This window comes from Canis lupus, chromosome 29 (genome assembly GCF_048164855.1).
Source record: "Canis lupus baileyi chromosome 29, mCanLup2.hap1, whole genome shotgun sequence".
NCBI lineage: Eukaryota > Metazoa > Chordata > Mammalia > Carnivora > Canidae > Canis > Canis lupus.
The window spans coordinates 39,126,831-39,144,408 of NC_132866.1; the positions used below are offsets into that span (position 1 = coordinate 39,126,831).

General features: G+C 48.7%; 1 protein-coding gene across 4 annotated transcripts in view; it reads left to right on the forward strand.

Moving 5' to 3' along the window:
• Positions 1-1,504: 1,504 nt before the first annotated feature.
• ALOX5 (arachidonate 5-lipoxygenase) overlaps positions 1,505-17,578 on the forward strand; it is a 58,417-nt gene continuing 42,343 nt past the window's right edge. The window contains exons 1-4 of one of the 4 annotated variants that reach the window (XM_072806272.1): positions 1,505-1,769; positions 10,408-10,606; positions 10,930-10,982; positions 14,495-14,576. In XM_072806272.1, the coding sequence (XP_072662373.1) occupies positions 10,970-10,982; positions 14,495-14,576 (95 nt within the window). In that variant the 5' untranslated portion in view covers positions 1,505-1,769; positions 10,408-10,606; positions 10,930-10,969. Of the gene's footprint in view, positions 1,770-2,610; positions 2,845-5,236; positions 5,335-10,407; positions 10,607-10,929; positions 10,983-14,494; positions 14,577-17,578 lie in introns of those variants that run through there. The other 3 variants (XM_072806271.1, XM_072806270.1, XM_072806269.1) reach the window with 3 other exon arrangements.

A 17,578-nucleotide genomic window follows, 5' to 3' on the forward strand; every position in this document is an offset into this window, starting at 1 on the left:
ATACCCTAACAAAGCTGGGGAGAGGGAGGCATAAAAATAAATAAATAGCTTTCCTTCAAAAAAAAAGGTAAAATATTCAGGAATAAATTTAATAACAAAAAATGCACTGAAAACTACAAAACATTATTGAAATAAATTAGAGAAGATCTAAATGAATCGAAAGATGTCCCATGTTCCTGGTTCAGAAGACTTAGAAAAACTTTTTAAAATGTTTTAAGCACCACATATGTACTATAGCAATAAATGAGGGAAAGCAAGCTAAATGCCCAATAATAGTGGACTAATGAAAAGAAATAGTGGTATACCCATATAACTGAATATTATGCAGTTGTCAAAATATTTTGAAGGTAAAATTATGTAGGAAAATGCATGTTATAATACTAAGGAAAATGCAAATCTGACAAATTACACACTATGGTGTGGTCCTGATGGTGTAAAAATGTCTAATAATAAATAATTTACTACTTTTCTATCCACGAATTTTGTTTCTATATCAAACTTTTCTTTAATGTCTACAATAATTTATTACTTTTATCCAAAAAAGTGTTGTACGTACTTTTTAAAGAAAAACAATAGTCATTTCATTCCCAGATGTCAAGTGCAACTCCATAGCCATTCTTCACACCACCCGCAGGGGTTCCTGAAGCCTGTCTCTTGGCCTGGCAGGGGTTGGGTCCCAATTTTGTGTTAGCTTCACGTGTGCATCTCAGCTGTGCCCATTCTTTCATGTCTTGACTCCCAGAGAATCCCTTCAGTGCCTGTCTTTCCATGAATAAGGCTAGTCCCACTGAAATCTGCCCTTATCTCCCACTTGTGGAAAGTGGACTGGCGGGTACCCACTCTGCTCAGTGGTTGGTCCTGCCAGGCAGAGAAAGAAGCAGGATTTGCCACCAGGTGGAGCCCGGGGTCCCAGAAATAGGGAGCCTGCCTCAGGCCTGCCTCTTTGCTCCTCCCCAACAGTGAGTGTACAAGAAGGCAGGGGACTTGACACACCCACCTCCCAAACACACATGGAATGAACTTATATTTTAATTTAGTTCAGCTCATTACTGAATGTGTACCAGTTCTTCAGTTGGCGCTGGGGAGGGGAAGGGCTGTGAGCCTGAGCCTAGTAAGTGGGAATGAAGTGTGGGGGGTGCAGGCCAATACAGAAGACTTATAAAATCATGTCACGGCAGTGGGAAAGCTGACCACCCATGGAGGCTTCCTTCTAGGGAGCAACATCTTCTACTAACATCTCTTTCAGGTTTCAGCCTGAAAATTAGAAAGCTGACCGAGGACTCCGCCAGGCAGCGCGCTCCCCAGGTGCCGGTCCCAATTCCTGGAACATGTTTGCTGTGGAGTCCACCACATCTTCTGTCCCAGAACTTCCAGTCAGTGGCCCCCCGCCCCCAGGAGCCGTCACCAAGCAAGCCTAACGCCTTCCCCACCATATCCGTCTCCCCGCCCCCAAGTTTCTTCAGCCAACCCGCCCCCCGACCTCCCCGAGCCCGCAGGCCTCTCCAGACAACACCTAAGCGTTGGGATGTGTGTGTTGTTGACCCGGCCTCCCTCTGGCTGCCCTGCTCCCTGCTCTCCTCGGAGGATCTCTTGTCCTGAGAGCGGCTGGCATCTGACTCCCTTCGGTGCCCACTTGCCCCCGCCGAGAGTGACATTCAGCCAAGCCTTTGGATGAAGCCAGAGCTGACCGAAGTCTCTGGCTTCCAGAGACCACTCTCCGTGTCGGCTCTGGCGTGGCTTCCTCCAGGGAGTCTTCCCGGAATCCCCAGGTGAGTCTCCCCTTTCCCTGTAAACTGCCAGAGCACCGCTGGTCTAAGAAACCATGGCATGGGCGATCACCCCAGTCACACTGGGAACTTGGGGAGTGTAGGGACTATGTCGCATTTTCTGGAGGTCCCCGGGACCCCAACCCTACGCCTTCTCGGAGCCTGGCGCTGAGGCAAGCAGAGGCAGAAAGGAAGGGTGGAGAGCGGGAACGATGAATAGGAAACAGTGAGTGAGTGAACGGATGCACGGGGAAGGGGATGGCAGCTTAGGTGGTCCCGGCCCCAAGACGCCTAACAGACACCGAGCGAAAGCCGCCGCGAGAGGCTGAACTGCGGGAGCCCTCGCTCGCCCGCCGCGGGTCGCGAGCGGCCTGAGCCTCGGGGCGGGCGGGGGGCGGGGCTGGGGCTGGGGTTGGGGGCGGGCGGGGGCGGGGCTGGGGGCGGGCGCGGGGGGGGGCGGGGCTGGGGGGGGCGGGCGCGGGCGGGGGGGGCGGGGCGGGGGCGGGGAGCGGGGCGGGCTGGGGCGGGGCTGGGGCTGGGGGCGGGCGGGGGGCGGGCAGGGGCGGGGCTGGGGGCGGGCGCGGGCGGGGGGCGGGGCTGGGGCGGGCGCGGACTGGGGCGGGGCTGGGGCTGGGGGCGGGCGGGGGGCGGGGCTGGGGCGGGCGCGGACTAGGGCGGGGCTGGGGCTGGGGGCGGGCGCGGGCGGGGGGCGGGGCTGGGGCGGGCGCGGACTGGGGCGGGGCTGGGGCTGGGGGCGGGCGGGGGGCGGGCCTGGAGCTGGGGGCGGGGGCGGGGGCGGGGGGCAGGCAGGCAGGGCGGGGGCGGGCTGGGGGCGGGGCGGGGCGGAGGCTGCGGCCCTGGTCCCCGCGACCCGCGGACGCGCGCGAACCCGCCGTGCCGAGGCTCGTGGAGCTCGCAGCCCTCCGCCATGCCGTCCTACACGGTCACCGTGGCCACCGGCAGCCAGTGGTTCGCTGGCACCGACGACTACATCTACCTCAGCCTCGTGGGCTCCGCCGGCTGCAGCGAGAAGCACCTGCTGGACAAGCCCTTCTACAACGACTTTGAGCGCGGCGCGGTGAGGGCGCGGGGCTAGGGCCGGGCTGGGCACCCCCAGGGTCCCGTCGGGGCGACCCAGACCAAGTCGGGGCGGGGGGCGCCCGGGACCTGTTGAGGTGGTAGGGACTGGGCTAGGGCAGTGTCCGGGACTCCGTCGGGGCGTCTGGGACCCAGGTGCAGGGGCGGGAGGCTTGCAGGGTGAGACCTGCAGGGCGCCGCGCTTCTGCCGGCAGCAGGAGAAGGCGCGAGGTCCGCTTACCGTTTCACAGCTGGGACCCGAAGGCTCTGAAAGGTTCCTCGTTGGGCAAGTGCTGTGGGCAGCGCTACTTGTGCCCCGTTTTGTAGGGCTCCTTCCACATGTGGGGTTTGGGGGCGTGCAGGTCCTTGCTCTACTGTGAAGCACAGATGGCACCTCGAAGCAGCCTCAAGCTGTGGGGAGAAAGCACACGTCTGGGAGTTCAGAGCTCTGGGTTGAATCTGGGCCTGACTGCTGGCACACTCTGTCCCCTCACTGGGACTCCGTTCCCTCAAATGTAAAATGGAAAGGATGATTTCAGGCTGGTCCAGGAATCTGGTTGAGCCTAAGCCCAGCTACTGGCCCAGAGTGAAGTTAGCAGATGTCTTCACACCTGTATAGCGCACATTCTCAGGACAGGTCCCCAAAGGAATTTAGAGGGAAGAACAAGAGAACTCAAGCAAGCAGCCTTTTGCAAGACCTGGAGATTGTCTGTCTCCCAGCAGGGTATACACTAGGGAACACTTCCACCCCAGACATGAGGGCACAGTGGATCAAGAAGAGGAAGGAGGGCTTCTCCTCTCCCCTTCTTACTAGATATCCTGGAGCTGTGGGAATCCAGAGAGCAAAAAAAGAGCCAGTATTTACTGTACGTCTACTCTGTGGTGCCACGTACAGGTGGCCCCATTTAGAAGTGAACTCCTGATGCTGATCTGGGCATGAATTCCAGCCCTGTGGCTTTCTCTCTGAGCATGGCAGGTCATGATCCTGACTGAGCTTTTAATGACTTGCCCAGTCCACTGCCAAGTGCATAGGAAATGTTCATTGTATGATTATTGTGACAGTCTCAACACACTGCATGCCCAACACACTTCCATCCGCCGCCCCCCCCCCCCCCCCCCGCCCACCCAGATCCTGAACTGGACCAAAAAGATTCAGACTTTACAAAGTGGTCTTTTCACCCTTTAGTTGTTTGTTAGGTTGAACCATATGTCAAAATTGCTCATAGTTGACAATTTTTTGATAAGCAAAACTGGGAATTTCATATGGTTCAACTGAATATTTCTTGGATAAAATTCATGAATTAGGTTTCAAGTCTGTAGAGGCTGCAGTAAGTAAATAATAGTCTACTGCTTTTCCCAAATTCAAACTCAAAGTGGGCTTGATTCATCCCCAGGAGCTTCAAAATCTTGTTATTAGAGGACTTGGCACTTAGCCAAGTTCAGGACGTTAGCCTGGTCCAAGCTCCCTTTAGGAAGAGTGAGGTGTTAAATATAAAAACAATGGTCTGTTGTTTGGTGTGCCCATTAGGGAACTGGCCCAGAGGACCGTGGTGCAGGAGGGCCAATAAGACATCCATTTGGGAAGATGACACCTTCTGCCATTTCTGTAGGACTTTCATTTAATTCCATTCATTCGTGGTTCCCCCAACATCTCAGGAAGGAGGATAGGATACAGATTATTTCCCCTTAATAAATGGACTGCAATGGGCCCTATTTTCCTTTACACACACACGCGCGCATGCGCACACACACACACACACATCTGTGTGCTCATGCTGTATAGGACAGGGCACCCCACATGTGGCCTCTACCAGGAGGAGACACTGTAGTGTGACAATAACAGGATCATTAGAGGAGGGGTAAAAGCACTGTTCTGTTCATTATTTCCCCACCTTGAGAATTCATTCAAATGACACTGTGACAAAACATCTCAGTGAAAGTCCCAGAAGCAAATTTCAGGAGAGGTTTGCATGTCACATTTCCATTGAGGTGGGAGAGGGCAAGTCAGGAGAGCCGCTAGGCTGCAGGGGAATTGGTTAGTTCCTAAAGACTCTGAAAAAAAAATTCACTTTTGAGAAAGTTCCTGTTGATGCAAAGCTACTCCACACTTTGTCTTGCACAGCCCAGAGCTACTTCCTCATTCTCCAGCTGCTGTCTCTTTAAGGACAGTCTGTTCCTGTTGGGTAAAGGTGAAAAAGAAACCTTAGAAGAGGAAATATTTGCTGAGAAGAACTGCCCATCCCCTCTTACATGGGAAAGGGTTCTAATCATTATGGTCAACAACAGTCACAGTCACAATAAAGGCTGTTACCAGGCAGCCTGTCCAGTCATCCCTAGGTCTTTGGCAGGTCAACATGCACATTCCTCTGGGCACAATTCAAATGATAGAACTGATTTCTTCTCCATAAATTGAGTTACAGATTCCTAGCTATTCTCATCAGAGTTCCACATACTGATTCGGGTCAGGACTGGGAATTGAAGCCCTTCAAAGGTGAGATTCTCCTGTGAACGGTCATACCCTCAGTGGCTTCCCTACTGCCTGCTTGGGAAAGCCCATACCATGAACCCACACAGCCCAGAGACTGGCCCAAGTCTGGGCAAATTGATTTGTCTCCGAATTTCTGTCAGTTGAAAGCAGTTCAAGTCAAATGGGACAACTTTTACAGATCTGAAGATCTCTGGGAAATATTACTTGATCCATTTTCATTCCAAGACAGCACTTTTAGGAAAGCTAGGGACAATACAGAAGTGTTTAGTATATTGTCCTTAAATGTATTCAGTGAGTGTAGACAAGTCTTACAACTATATATACTTCTCAAGTATATTCAGGGTATGTTAATCTTATTAATCTCCCTATGAAGCCAATACTCTAGAATACCTCCTCAGTAATAATATATTAATGAAAAATAAACATTTCCCTGTAAGCTTCAATCTCTATCCCCTAGTCTTCCCTCTCTGTCCTCTCTTCCCTACATTCTGGCTCCTGTTTCTCCTTTTCTTCCTTCCTGTCCCCCTAGTTCCCATCACCACCGAATGTCCCCCATTTCTCTCTTCTTTTCTGCTCCATTTTCTCCCTCTTTCTCTGTTTTCCAGTGTCCCCTAGTTCCCTCTTCCCTGCTCCATAACCTCCTCATCTCCCTGCCCAGCCCCTTAACCTCCATCAATATGAGCATCCCAGGCTGGGCCTCAGGACTCTGCTCTGTCCTTGCTCCAGCAGAGAGATCCCTCTCCCTGTCCCAGCAACAGCAGGGATCTGGGACAGAAACAAAGAAATCTTTCTAAAAATGCTGATATAAAGATCAAATGAAAAGTGACCAGCTAACACATTGATGAAATATTCAAAAGCCTTAAAACCATATATGTAATAAAGAGTTTAAAGCAATGAGTAAAACTAGAAAACTGGCCCTTCTGTGAGATGAGACTGGGGAATTGCATGTTTCCCTGCCTGTGCATCCCTCTTCAGCATCTGACCATTGCACCTCTACCTCTAACCCAAGGAACTCTAGGCTCTAACCTCCTCCTTCTACACATGCATTCCCCACCTCAGGGGTCTTGCTCTCTCAGTTCCCTACATCTAAATGCCTTGCCCATCTCTTCCCCTCCCCATTCACCTCACCCCCCAAGAGCTGCCACAAATGCCATCTGTTAGGCTTTACCATATCCTTCCACTCCACTCCATGTTGGCCCTTCATACTTTATATCAAGAGGTTGAACCAGGACTAAAAGCAAGGTCAGGTGTCTCCCAGTCCAGGGCTTTACACATGATATTATCAGGGGAACAGTGGGAGGAACTTGGGCTTGGCCATCCACAGATACGGATTCTAAATGCAGAGCCACCAGTTACTAGCATGGTAGCTACCTTAGTTTCCATCAGTAAAATAAGATGATCATCTTCTTGGCCATGTTCATATACTATATTTATTGAGGGCCTGTTATGGGTAATCCACTGTTGATAGCATCCAGTGTACAGAATGGACATGAGAATTCGACGTTTCATGGCAAACAGATGATAGACACAGCATTCGCCCAGTGTACTGGCCTACAGAGAAGAGACAGGAAGATACATCTCACAGTTCCTAAGACCTGACTTTGCTGTCTGATGTACAGAGCCCTGAGATCTTCCTGGAGGCCTTACTCTCTCCTCTATGACTCCCCAATAGTGGCTCCCTTAGGTGCCAGAGCCACAGACTAGACTTTGTCCCTAAGACTTTCTGAGTTGGGTGAGACTGAATTCCTCTGGCCCTGGTTTACCTCCTATAGTACCAGGTCTGAAGCCAGGACCAGCCAGATACAAGCCAGACAGACAGGCCTGTCACTCTCCCCCTGCCAAAGACCCCATTAGATGGCATGTTGAGTCCCTGTTAGTCTGTCTGACCTGTTCATTCTAGGTGAAACTCCAGGGCGCTCTGCCAGGCATCAATGGGGGTGGTGGGGGAAGGGGACCTGAAGAGTTCCATTCTCCTGTGACTGCATCACAGGTATGCTGAATGGAGACCCCACTGTCCTCAGAGAAGCTGCTCCATTTCTTCCTGGTCAGTTACCACTGCCAGCTGGACACCTAGCCCTCCATCTGAGAATCACCCAGTCCTGCAGAGTCTTCTTTGGTCCCAACTCCCTTCCCTTTTTATTACAAGGTCCTGAACTCACCTTTCCCAAGATAGTGTCCACACTCAAGGCACTTTTTACTTTAGAATGGCTGTCCTCTCATCACTTACCCTGGCATCAAAACCACAGACACTGTCAACCCACTCTAGCTCCTTGGAGACACAGGAAAGCCACTTTCCTGGAGCAGCTGTCCAGGCCCAGTCCTTACCACATTCTGACTTCCCTTTGCCTGCCTGCACTGCCAGCAACAAAAATGCACATGGCCCCTTCTCCACTCTCAGGAATTCTCTCCAGATTTTGAGCCAAGAGGTTTGAGCTCACAGGCTCAATTTCTTCCTCCCACATCAACTTCTGGCTACTCAATTTGCTGTGTGTAGTCAGGGATGGATCACAGCACAGAGGCCCATACTAGCTCATGGCTGTTCATAAGCAGTAACCTCAGGAGTCCAGGAAGAAGGACCTGTTGATTCTGATGCACACAGCAGCTGGTTACCTGTGGCCTTGGAGAAAGAAGCCTACTTAGATATCATATCACTTGGAATTCTCAATGGTCCAACAAGCTAGGCATTCTTTCCCCTCGATAGATGAAGAAACAGAGCTTCAGGGAGTAAAGCAATTTGCTGAGGCCCATGACCAGTCACTTTGGATCTGCAGTATGATTTCAGAATGAGGCTGGCTGAGATGCCCTGTTGCATGGCTCACCTTGCCCTCTGCCCCATACTGCCCACCCCCAGTCCTTGGTTGGATTCTCTTTCGTGGCCCCATGGGAGAGCTGAGGTCTCTGCCCATCTGCCTGGCTGGCAGGTGGAGTCTGGAGTGGGGAGAGGCCCTGCAAATGTCCAGTGCCTATTCTCCTTCTCCAAATGGACACTGGGCCTACTGTTGCCTCAGCTCAGGGGGTCTCCATTCTCTCCCAACCCCAGAAGCCATCCCACAAGAGCTGTGTCCTTCCTTTCTTCTTTTCCTCCCAGCTCCTCAGGTCATTCAGCCCCTCACTGGGACTCCTCTCCCACCCCTGCATCCTGGGACCTGCTGGCTCCTTCCCAGGCATCAGCACCCTGCAGTACAGACAGGCTCCCCAGCTGAGGTCCCACAGGCCTGGGGGTCAGTGCTCTCTGAGACCTCACCTGTGGATTCTGCTCTCCCACAGGACACACTGTGGGGTAAAATAGTTCTTTCACCCTGCAGGATTCTGCATTCTGGCAATACAGATGTGCCTGCACACCTGTTAGGGACCAAGAAGCGTCATCTCAGCACAGAGGCCTGGCTCCTTGGTCCTCAGAAACTCTATGAGGACCCAGGCTCAGACCACAGGGCACAGGGAGGAGGCTTCCTCTTTCTAACCACAAGTGTCTGGCGTCTTCCGTAACCACAACATGCGAGCTGTACTGTGCTCCGAGCCAAGAGGTTTGCTGAAAATACCCAACTTCCCATTCGTCTTAGGAAGTCCTCCCTGGGGCTCCTCTGGAAGCTTGGTGAGAGAAGGAAATAGAGACATATGGGGTCTCACGCAGAATGAACACCCCTCCCCTCCATTTACTTCACTGTCATGCTGATAGTGTTCCTCTAGGTTCTGCCATCAAGGAAAAAGTTCAAGGGTTGGTGAAATCTGGCTTAGAAAGTACCTTGAGGGACAGTCTGCGTGGCTCAGTGGTTTAGCGCCGCCTTTAGCCCAGGGCATGATCCTGGAGACCCGAGATTGTGTCCCACATCAGGCTCCCTACATAGAGCCTGCTTCTCCCTCTGCCTGTGTTCTGTCTCTGTCTCTGTCTCTCTGTCTCTGTCTCTGTCTCTCTCTCTCTCTGTCTCTCATGAATAAATAAATAAAATCTTAAAAAAAAAGGTACCTTGGGGGAGCACTGAGGCCAGGGCTCCCCAAACCTGCAGGTGTATAGAACACCCAGTACAGTGCTCGAGCTCTCCTTTCTTTCTGTCTGCCATCAAGAGCTGCAGACACACAGATCACCCCAAAGCCATGGAAGAGCTGCCTAGCACCCCACCATGCCTGCCCATCTCCTAGAGTCAGGAGCCTGGCAGCCTGGAGCACTGAGGCACTGAGCAGCTCAGTGCCAGGGACCTGGTGGGCAGTCTGTGCATGGCCTGCAGTGGCACCTTTTAGCCGCAAGACCAGCCTCAACCCACCACTGTGCCACAGATGTAGTGGGAACTGCTTATCTGATTTTCTTGACCTTGCTGTGGCTCAGTGAACAGCACCTGCCCTAGGATGACAAATATCTATGCAATTTCACTTGCGTCTGAGCCTCCCCATTTCACTCAGTTATCTGCTCCCCAGAGAATAAGAGAGACATGGAGCAGCTGTGCTGGAATGGTCTGAATTAAAATTCCATCTCTGCAAAGAAATAGCTGAAATGGGACTTTGTAAGCCTCAATATCTTCATCTGTGACACAGTCATGACTGCCCCCCACCCTCACATCATTGTGAGGATCTATAGCTATCAGCAGCAAGCCCTTTGCAAGATGGAAAGGGCTACCCAGAATGCAAAGGCCAGTTTGCCCCTCCAGCCTGTAGGGTGGAAAGGCCAGCAGCTCCCCTGCCCTCATCATGAGCAGGGGCATCTGAAGAGGACCCTCACCAAGCACAGCCTACCAGAGGGCATCCCGGCCTGGAGTCTCCTCTCCTCCAGCCTGAATCATGTGCAGACAGCAGGACGTCCCTCTCTGAGCAGCACCATCCGTCTCTTACTCATTAGACCTCCATCTCCATAAAGGCAGAGCCCAGGACTTGTCCACCTGTCTCCTAGGTACAGCACAGAGCCTTGCCGAGGGCAGGCATTCTGCAAACATCTTGGCAAACCTCTCCTCATTCTCCCATGCCCTTCTTTCTCTGGTCAGGGTCCCCAGCAGCTGAACCCCATGTAAACTAAGGGGTGATGCAGAGGCTCAGGAACCACCCCCCCTCCAGACAATCTGATTTGCCCTTTTTTTTTTTTTCTCTCAGGTTGATTCTTATGATGTGACCGTAGATGAAGAACTGGGCGACATCCAACTGGTCAAAATCGAGAAGCGTAAGTATTGGCTCCATGATGACTGGTACCTAAAGTATATCACGCTGAAGACGCCCTGTGGAGATTACATCGAGTTCCCTTGCTACCGCTGGATCACTGGTGAGGGCGAGATTGTCCTGAGAGATGGACGTGGTGAGTATTTCAAGCTCCTTCCACTCCCTGAGCTTCCCAGGAACCCAAGGGGTTTGCAGGCCCTCCTTTCTCAAAGAACTGTATTCATGGGCTTAGGCTCCAGGGTATCCCACACAGGACTGGGAAGGGAAAAAGTTGACTAGGAGTGCCCCAAGCACAGCCTAGAGGGGCCATGGTCATGCCTGGTGGTCATGGGCACCAGTTGTTAAATATGAAGTCCTACATTTCACTAAAAGAGAAAAGAACTTAAAATCTGCCCTCTTCAGCAAGACCCTCCAATGTGCAGACCCCAACCTGGCACTTTCTTTCTTATTCCTCATAAGAGACAGCCAGCTGGCCTGGTATGGAGGAGCAGAGAGAAGAATGGATGGCAAAGGTCAGCTAAAGCCACTGTCTCTCTGAATGAGTCCCCCTTGCATGCTAGCCTCTTAGTGTGTGAGCGTCAAACCCATGCCTTGGCAAAATTCTGACTCCAAATGATGGTCCTTCAGTTTGCTCACACTCTAAACCCAGGACAAGAAGTCTTCAAAGCTGTGAGTCACTAAAATAATGAGGAAGAGGACAGATGCTTTTGTCAGTAAGATGTTTAATACTTCCTAGTTGGCAGTGCATTCCTATCCTAGTAGATCATTCATTCTTCACAGAGGTTCAGTGGGGTAGGTAAAATGGAAATGATTACTACCCCCATTTTTTAGCTAAGAACACCAAGACAAAACAGGAAAAACTTCTTTTCTACCCAGTATTCAGGCTGCACCCCATGGTTTCTCACATGGAATTTAAGAAACCAAATTCCAAAAACATTTATGAGCTGAATGACTGGAGCTAGGAGGATTTTTGTCTCCCGACCTGACAGGAAAAAAAAAAAAAGTCACAAAATTCACTCTGTCTTGTGGTGGCCAGAATGTGAATAGTTGTGGACAGGGTACTTCTCTTTCTCTAGAATTAGAAAAACAACTAGCTCCAGGTCTCCCTCATACCCCTCCAACCCAGGATTCTTGGTTGTGCAGTCCTTTTTCCCACAGACCCTGAATCCTTTTCTGGCAAAAAACATATGCATATGGCACATTCAAATGCGGATATTTAGAAAGGTGTAGGCCAGTATGCTGGGGAGCACACCAGTGTGCAGGCCATTAGCACTGCTAGTTCAGGCGGGGTGAGGGGAAGGAAAGAATGCCAGAATAATCCCAGAAGGGGGGTGTCCTGGAGACAGAGCTCCATTAGGAGTAGCTGTAGCCACCAGTAGAGATATATACAGCGTGGGGAAGCATGGAGAGAGGACCTGGGGAGTAAATGTCCTCTCCTCATTCTCCCATGCCCTTCTCTCTCTGGTCAGGGTCCCCAGCAGCTGAACCCCATGTGAAGCCCAATGATGCAGTTCATTCCAATGAAGAATAAGATCAGGGCCTTCAGGGACAGGACAAGGTGAAGGCTAGATCTGGAGGGGCACATAGAAGCTATCCATCGATTGCTGTGAAACAATCTTAGTGGCTTTAAATAGCCATTTTATTTTGTTCATAATCTTATGGGTCAGAATTTGGGAAAGACTCAGCCAGGCAGTCATCTGTGAGCCGTGGAGCATCAGCAGAGGGGGAAGGACTAGCAGGCTCACTCCTAAGATGGTTCTTCTCTCACATGTCTAGTGCCTTGGGGCTCCTTACCCTCTCTCCCCACATGGAATCTCTCATTCCTGAAGCCTTCTCTATGGAGTTGGGCTTCCCACAGCTTGGCAGTCACAGGATAATTGCACTTCTTATGCAGCAGCTGGCCTCCAAGAGCGAGTATTCCAAGAGATAGAAAGTGGAAGCTGCCCGTCTCTTCCTGTCTGGGCCTAGAAACTTACAGAGGGTGAATTCCACCATATTCTATTGGTCCAAGCCCACCCAGACTCAAAGCCCACCTCTCAATGGAAAGAATGTCAAAGAATGTATGGCCATCTTTAATCCACCGCATAGCATAACAAACAATCCTTGGGACAACCTGGAAATGAAGGGGCCCAGCCCACAAATGACATGGTAACCTCTGCGATCTAATACTTCCCATGGCACTTGGGGTGAACACAATAGTCAGAGGACCATCACTGTGGCCCCAGGGATCCAGAGCACCTGTGTGAAAATATAGCTTCATTAAGGCACTCATATCCATGTTCTGGAACCAGCTCCCACTCCTGAGCCTTGGGGCATTCAGTCTAGGTCTTGTCACCTGCTGTGCTCCCAAAAGTTCCATCGGTCACCAGGGTGGAATGTCCAATATCCTCAGGGCCAGGAGAAATGGAACTGATGCCTTTTGAAACTTGGTATGTGCAGTTCCACATGTTCTGACATATTCATACCACTGAAAGTGAAGAGACCCAATTTTTCAGAGCCAGGTACCTGAGAAATAGGCTGGTTCTTTGAGATAGAATAGAGATGATAGATGTTGAATGCCTACACCCATGTCTCCTACAGCTAGTGACAGCTACCATTACAGTGACTGATCCTGCCTTCCATGGGTTCAGGCTGCCCCCAATGGATGGCTTTCCATCCTCACAGTAGAATAAATAGATGCCCCATTGATCTTCCTCTCCAGGCCCCAGTTCCCAGCCCTGGACTGGAGCTGCCTCTACCAGAAGGAGCTCTGAGTGCAGGCTAAGAACTATTGGGTGCTGGTCTGCAATGAGTCAACTGTAGCCTAAGAGTAGGCATTTACCAATGCTTATAGCAACTTGCAAGAATTATTCTATTATTGTTTCATCTTATAATAAAAGCAGGCCTTGTATTCTGAATGTCCTTGGTTTGTTTTTTATTTCATTTTTCTAGTAGTTAATTTTTATTGTGTTTTACAAAAAATATCAGACTGTGGTGGAATGGAAATTTTCAGAACCAGAGAGCTGGAGAAGCGCTATTATAGACCCACTTTTCTGGAATCCTACTATCTGGGCTCCCACTAATTGTGTTCACTGGCTCTACCTTAAATAACAGTATAAAAGGTAGTCATGAACCAGCTTCTCCTGCTTGAAATTCCCTGAGCAGCTTGACCCTGCCCTTAGCTACTTGCCCCACTTCTGAAATGAGAACCAAGATGCCTTTGAATCTGGGCTAAGAGGGAGGAAAAGGCAGCACAAGTCCATCATGATTATAAGGACAGTAGTGTTAATTATTGTTCCTACTTACTAAGTGTCAAGCACTATGTGAAGTGCTCACTAAATCCCCACTATGACCCTAAAAACAGGCATTATTATCTCCATTTCACATGTGAGCAAGATAAGGCAACTTGCTGTATACACTATATGCCTGCCGGAGAGAGGTAGAGAATCATTGGCCTGCCTCCATAATGCCTGATGAGAACCAAGCCTGGCTCACGTATCTGGATGTGATTCTCAGGGCCCCAAAGTACAAGGTCCTCAGCTTGCTGAGTGAACAGGCAGAAAGAGGGGGAACTGGATTTGTCTTTTATAGTGGGAGTGCCTAATCTTGTGTTGAAACTCCACTAATTAGGGATCCCCGGGTGGCGCAGCGGTTTGGTGCCTGCCTTTGGCCCAGGGCGCGATCCTGGAGACCCGGGATCGAGTCCCACGTTGGGCTCCCGGTGCATGGAGCCTGCTTCTCCCTCTGCCTGTGTCTCTGCCTCATTCTCTCTCTGTGTGTGTGTGACTATCACAAATAAATAAAAATTAAAAAAAAGAAAAAAGAAAAAAAAAAAAGAAACTCCACTAATTAGCTGTGTGACCTTCAGCAAAGTTCAAAGGCAAAGCTGTTCAACCTCCCCAAGCCCCAGTGTCCTCAATATGAACAGGGCAATATTCTGAGGCATGTAAAGATGGGGGCAGGGTTTGTGTGAGGGAAACCCGAATATTGAACATTGTTACCCCTTCTTCCCATGGCTCTTATCAGATCTGTCCTTTCCTCACAGCAAAGTTGGCCTGCGATGACCAAATTCACATCCTCAAGCAGCACAGACGTAAAGAGCTGGAAACACGGCAAAAACAGTATCGGTGAGTTAAGACATCAGACCAAATGGCCATAAATAAACTGTGCCCAGAGGTTATGGCCGACCACTGCTGCTAAGATGACCAAGCCGCCAGTTTGCTGTAGTGCTCCTCAATCCCCAACCTCCACCTGACCACCACTACAGACAGAGATGGTAAACAGCATTATGGAAAAAACTTGAGGTCAACCATATCAGCATTTAGGAAGAATGGGACAGCAAAAGCTTAGATTTACATTAAGGTTCTTTAGCCTCTAAAGAACAGATTGTAGAGATTACCTCTCATTTTTTTATGTCTTCTGATAAGAATTCAATTATAAAGTGATATATAATCTGCAACAAAATTGACAAATATTTAGCTAACAGACCAACGAAAAAGAGTGAGAGAACTCAAATTATTAAAATTAGAAATAAGAGAGGAAGTATAGTACCCACCTTGCACAAATTAAAATGAATCAAAGGGAATGCTATAAACAACTGCATGCACAGTTGTATAACACATTGTATAACACATTAGATAACTTGGGTGAAATGGGCAAATTTCCAAAGAGGCAGAAATAACCAAAACTGAGTCAGGAATCAATAATCTTTTTTTTTATTGGAGTTCAATTTGCCAACATATAGCATAATACCCAGTGCTCATCCCGCCAAGTGCCCCCCTCAGTGGCCATCATCCAGTCACCCCAACCCCTCCCCCACCTCCCTTTCCACTACCCCTTGTCATTTCCCAGAGTTAGCTGTCCCTCATGTTTTATCACCCTCACTGATATTTTCACTCATTTACGCTCCTTTCCCTTTATTCCCTTTCACTAATTTTTATATTCCCCAAATGAATGAGACCATATAATGTTTGTCCTTCTCTGATTGACTTACTTCACTCAGCATAATACCCTCCAGTTCCGTCCACATTGAAGCAAATGGTGGGTATTTGTCGTTTCTAATGGCTGAGGAATATTCCATTGTATACATAGACCACATCTTCTTTATCCCTTCATCTTTCGATGGACACCGAGGCTCCTTCCACAGTTTGGCTATTGTGGACATTGCTGCTAGAAACATCAGGGTGCAGATGTCCCGGCGTTTCACTGCATCTGTATCTTTGGGGTAAATCCCCGCAGTGCAATTGCTGGGTCATAGGGCAGATCTATTTTTAACTCTTTGAGGAACCTCCACACAGTTTTCCAGAGTGGCTGCACCAGTTCACATTCCCACCAACAGTGCAAGAGGGTTCCCCTTTCTCCACATCCTCTCCAACATTTGTTGTTTCCTGCCTTGTTAATGTTCCCCATTCTCACTGGTGTGAGGTGGTATCTCATCGTGGTTTTGATGTGTATTTCCCTGATGGCCAGTGATGTGGAGCATTTTCTCATGTGCGTGTTGGCCATGTCTATGTCTTCCTCTGTGAGATTTCTCTTCATGTCTTTTGCCCATTTCATGATTGGATTGTTTGTTTCCTTGCTGTTGAGTTTAAGAAGTTCTTTTTTTTATAAATTTATTTTTTATTGGTGTTCAATTTGCCAACATATAGAATAACACCCAGTGCTCATCCCGTCAAGTGCCCATCTCAGTGCCCGTCAACCAGTCACCCCCATCCCCCGCCTACCTCCCCTTCGACCACCTCTAGTTCGTTTCCCAGAGTTAGGAGTCTTTCATGTTCTGTCTCCCTTTCTGATATTTCCCACTCATTTGTTCTCCTTCCCCCTTTATTCACTTTCACTATTTTTTATATTCCCAAAATGAATGAGACCATATAATGTTTGTCCTCCGATTTTAAGAAGTTCTTTATAGATCTTAGATACCAGCCCTTTATCTGATATGTCATTTGCAAATATTTTCTCCTATTCTGTAAGTTGTCTTTTAGTTTTGTTGACTGTATCCTTTGCTGTGCAAAAGCTTCTTATCTTGATGAAGTCCCAATAGTTCATTTTTGCGTTTGTTTCTCTTGCCTTCATGGATGTATCTTGCAAGAAGTTGCTGTGGCCAAGTTCAAAAAGGGTGTTGCCTGTGTTCTCCTCTAGGATTTTGATGGAATCTTGTCTCACATTTAGATCTTTCATCCATTTTGAGTTTATCTTTGTGTCTGGTCTAAGAGAATGGTCTAGTTTCATTCTTCTTCATGTGGATGTCCTATTTTCCCAGCACCATTTATTGAAGAGACTGTCTTTTTTCCAGTGGATCCTCTTTCCTGCTTTGTCAAATATTAGTTGACCATAAAGTTGAGGGTCTGCTTCTGGATTCTCTATTCTGTTCCCTTGATCTATGTGTCTGTTTTTGTGCTAGTACCACACTGTCTTGATGATCACAGCTTTGTAGGACAACCTGAAATCTGGCATTGTGATGCCCCCGGCTCTGGTTTTTTTTTTTTTTTATATTCTCCGGCTATTTGGGGTCTTTCCTGAGGAATCAATAATCTGAATAGAACAATCACAAGCAAAAAGATCAAATCGGTAATTTTGAAACTTCCCACAAAGAAAAGCCCAGCCCCAGATGGCCTCACTGATTAATTCTGCCAAACATTTAAAGAATTAATACCAATCTTGCATAAGTTCTTCCAGAAAATAGAAGAGGATAGAACATGTCCCAACTCATTGGATAAGATCACTATTATACCAAAATCAAAGACATTATAAGAAAACTATATACCAATGTCTTTTACGGGTATAGATGCAAAATTTTCAATCAAATACTAGCAAGCTGGATCCAGCAGCAAGTAAAAGGCATTATACAATATGACCAGGTGAGATTTATCCTAAGTATGCAAGTTTGGCTTAACATCCAAAAAAATCACTTAATGTATCTGTAGAGTAAATCACCGTATCTGTAAAGAACAAAGAAAGTAAATCACTTACCGTATCTGTAAAGAACAACGAAACACAAGAGTGCATGTGACAAAATCCCACACCCTTTCATAATTAAAAATAACACTAGAAAAATAAGAATTAAAGGGAAATTTCTCAACCAATAAGGGGCATATGTAAAAAAAATTAGTTAACATCATACTTAATGGGA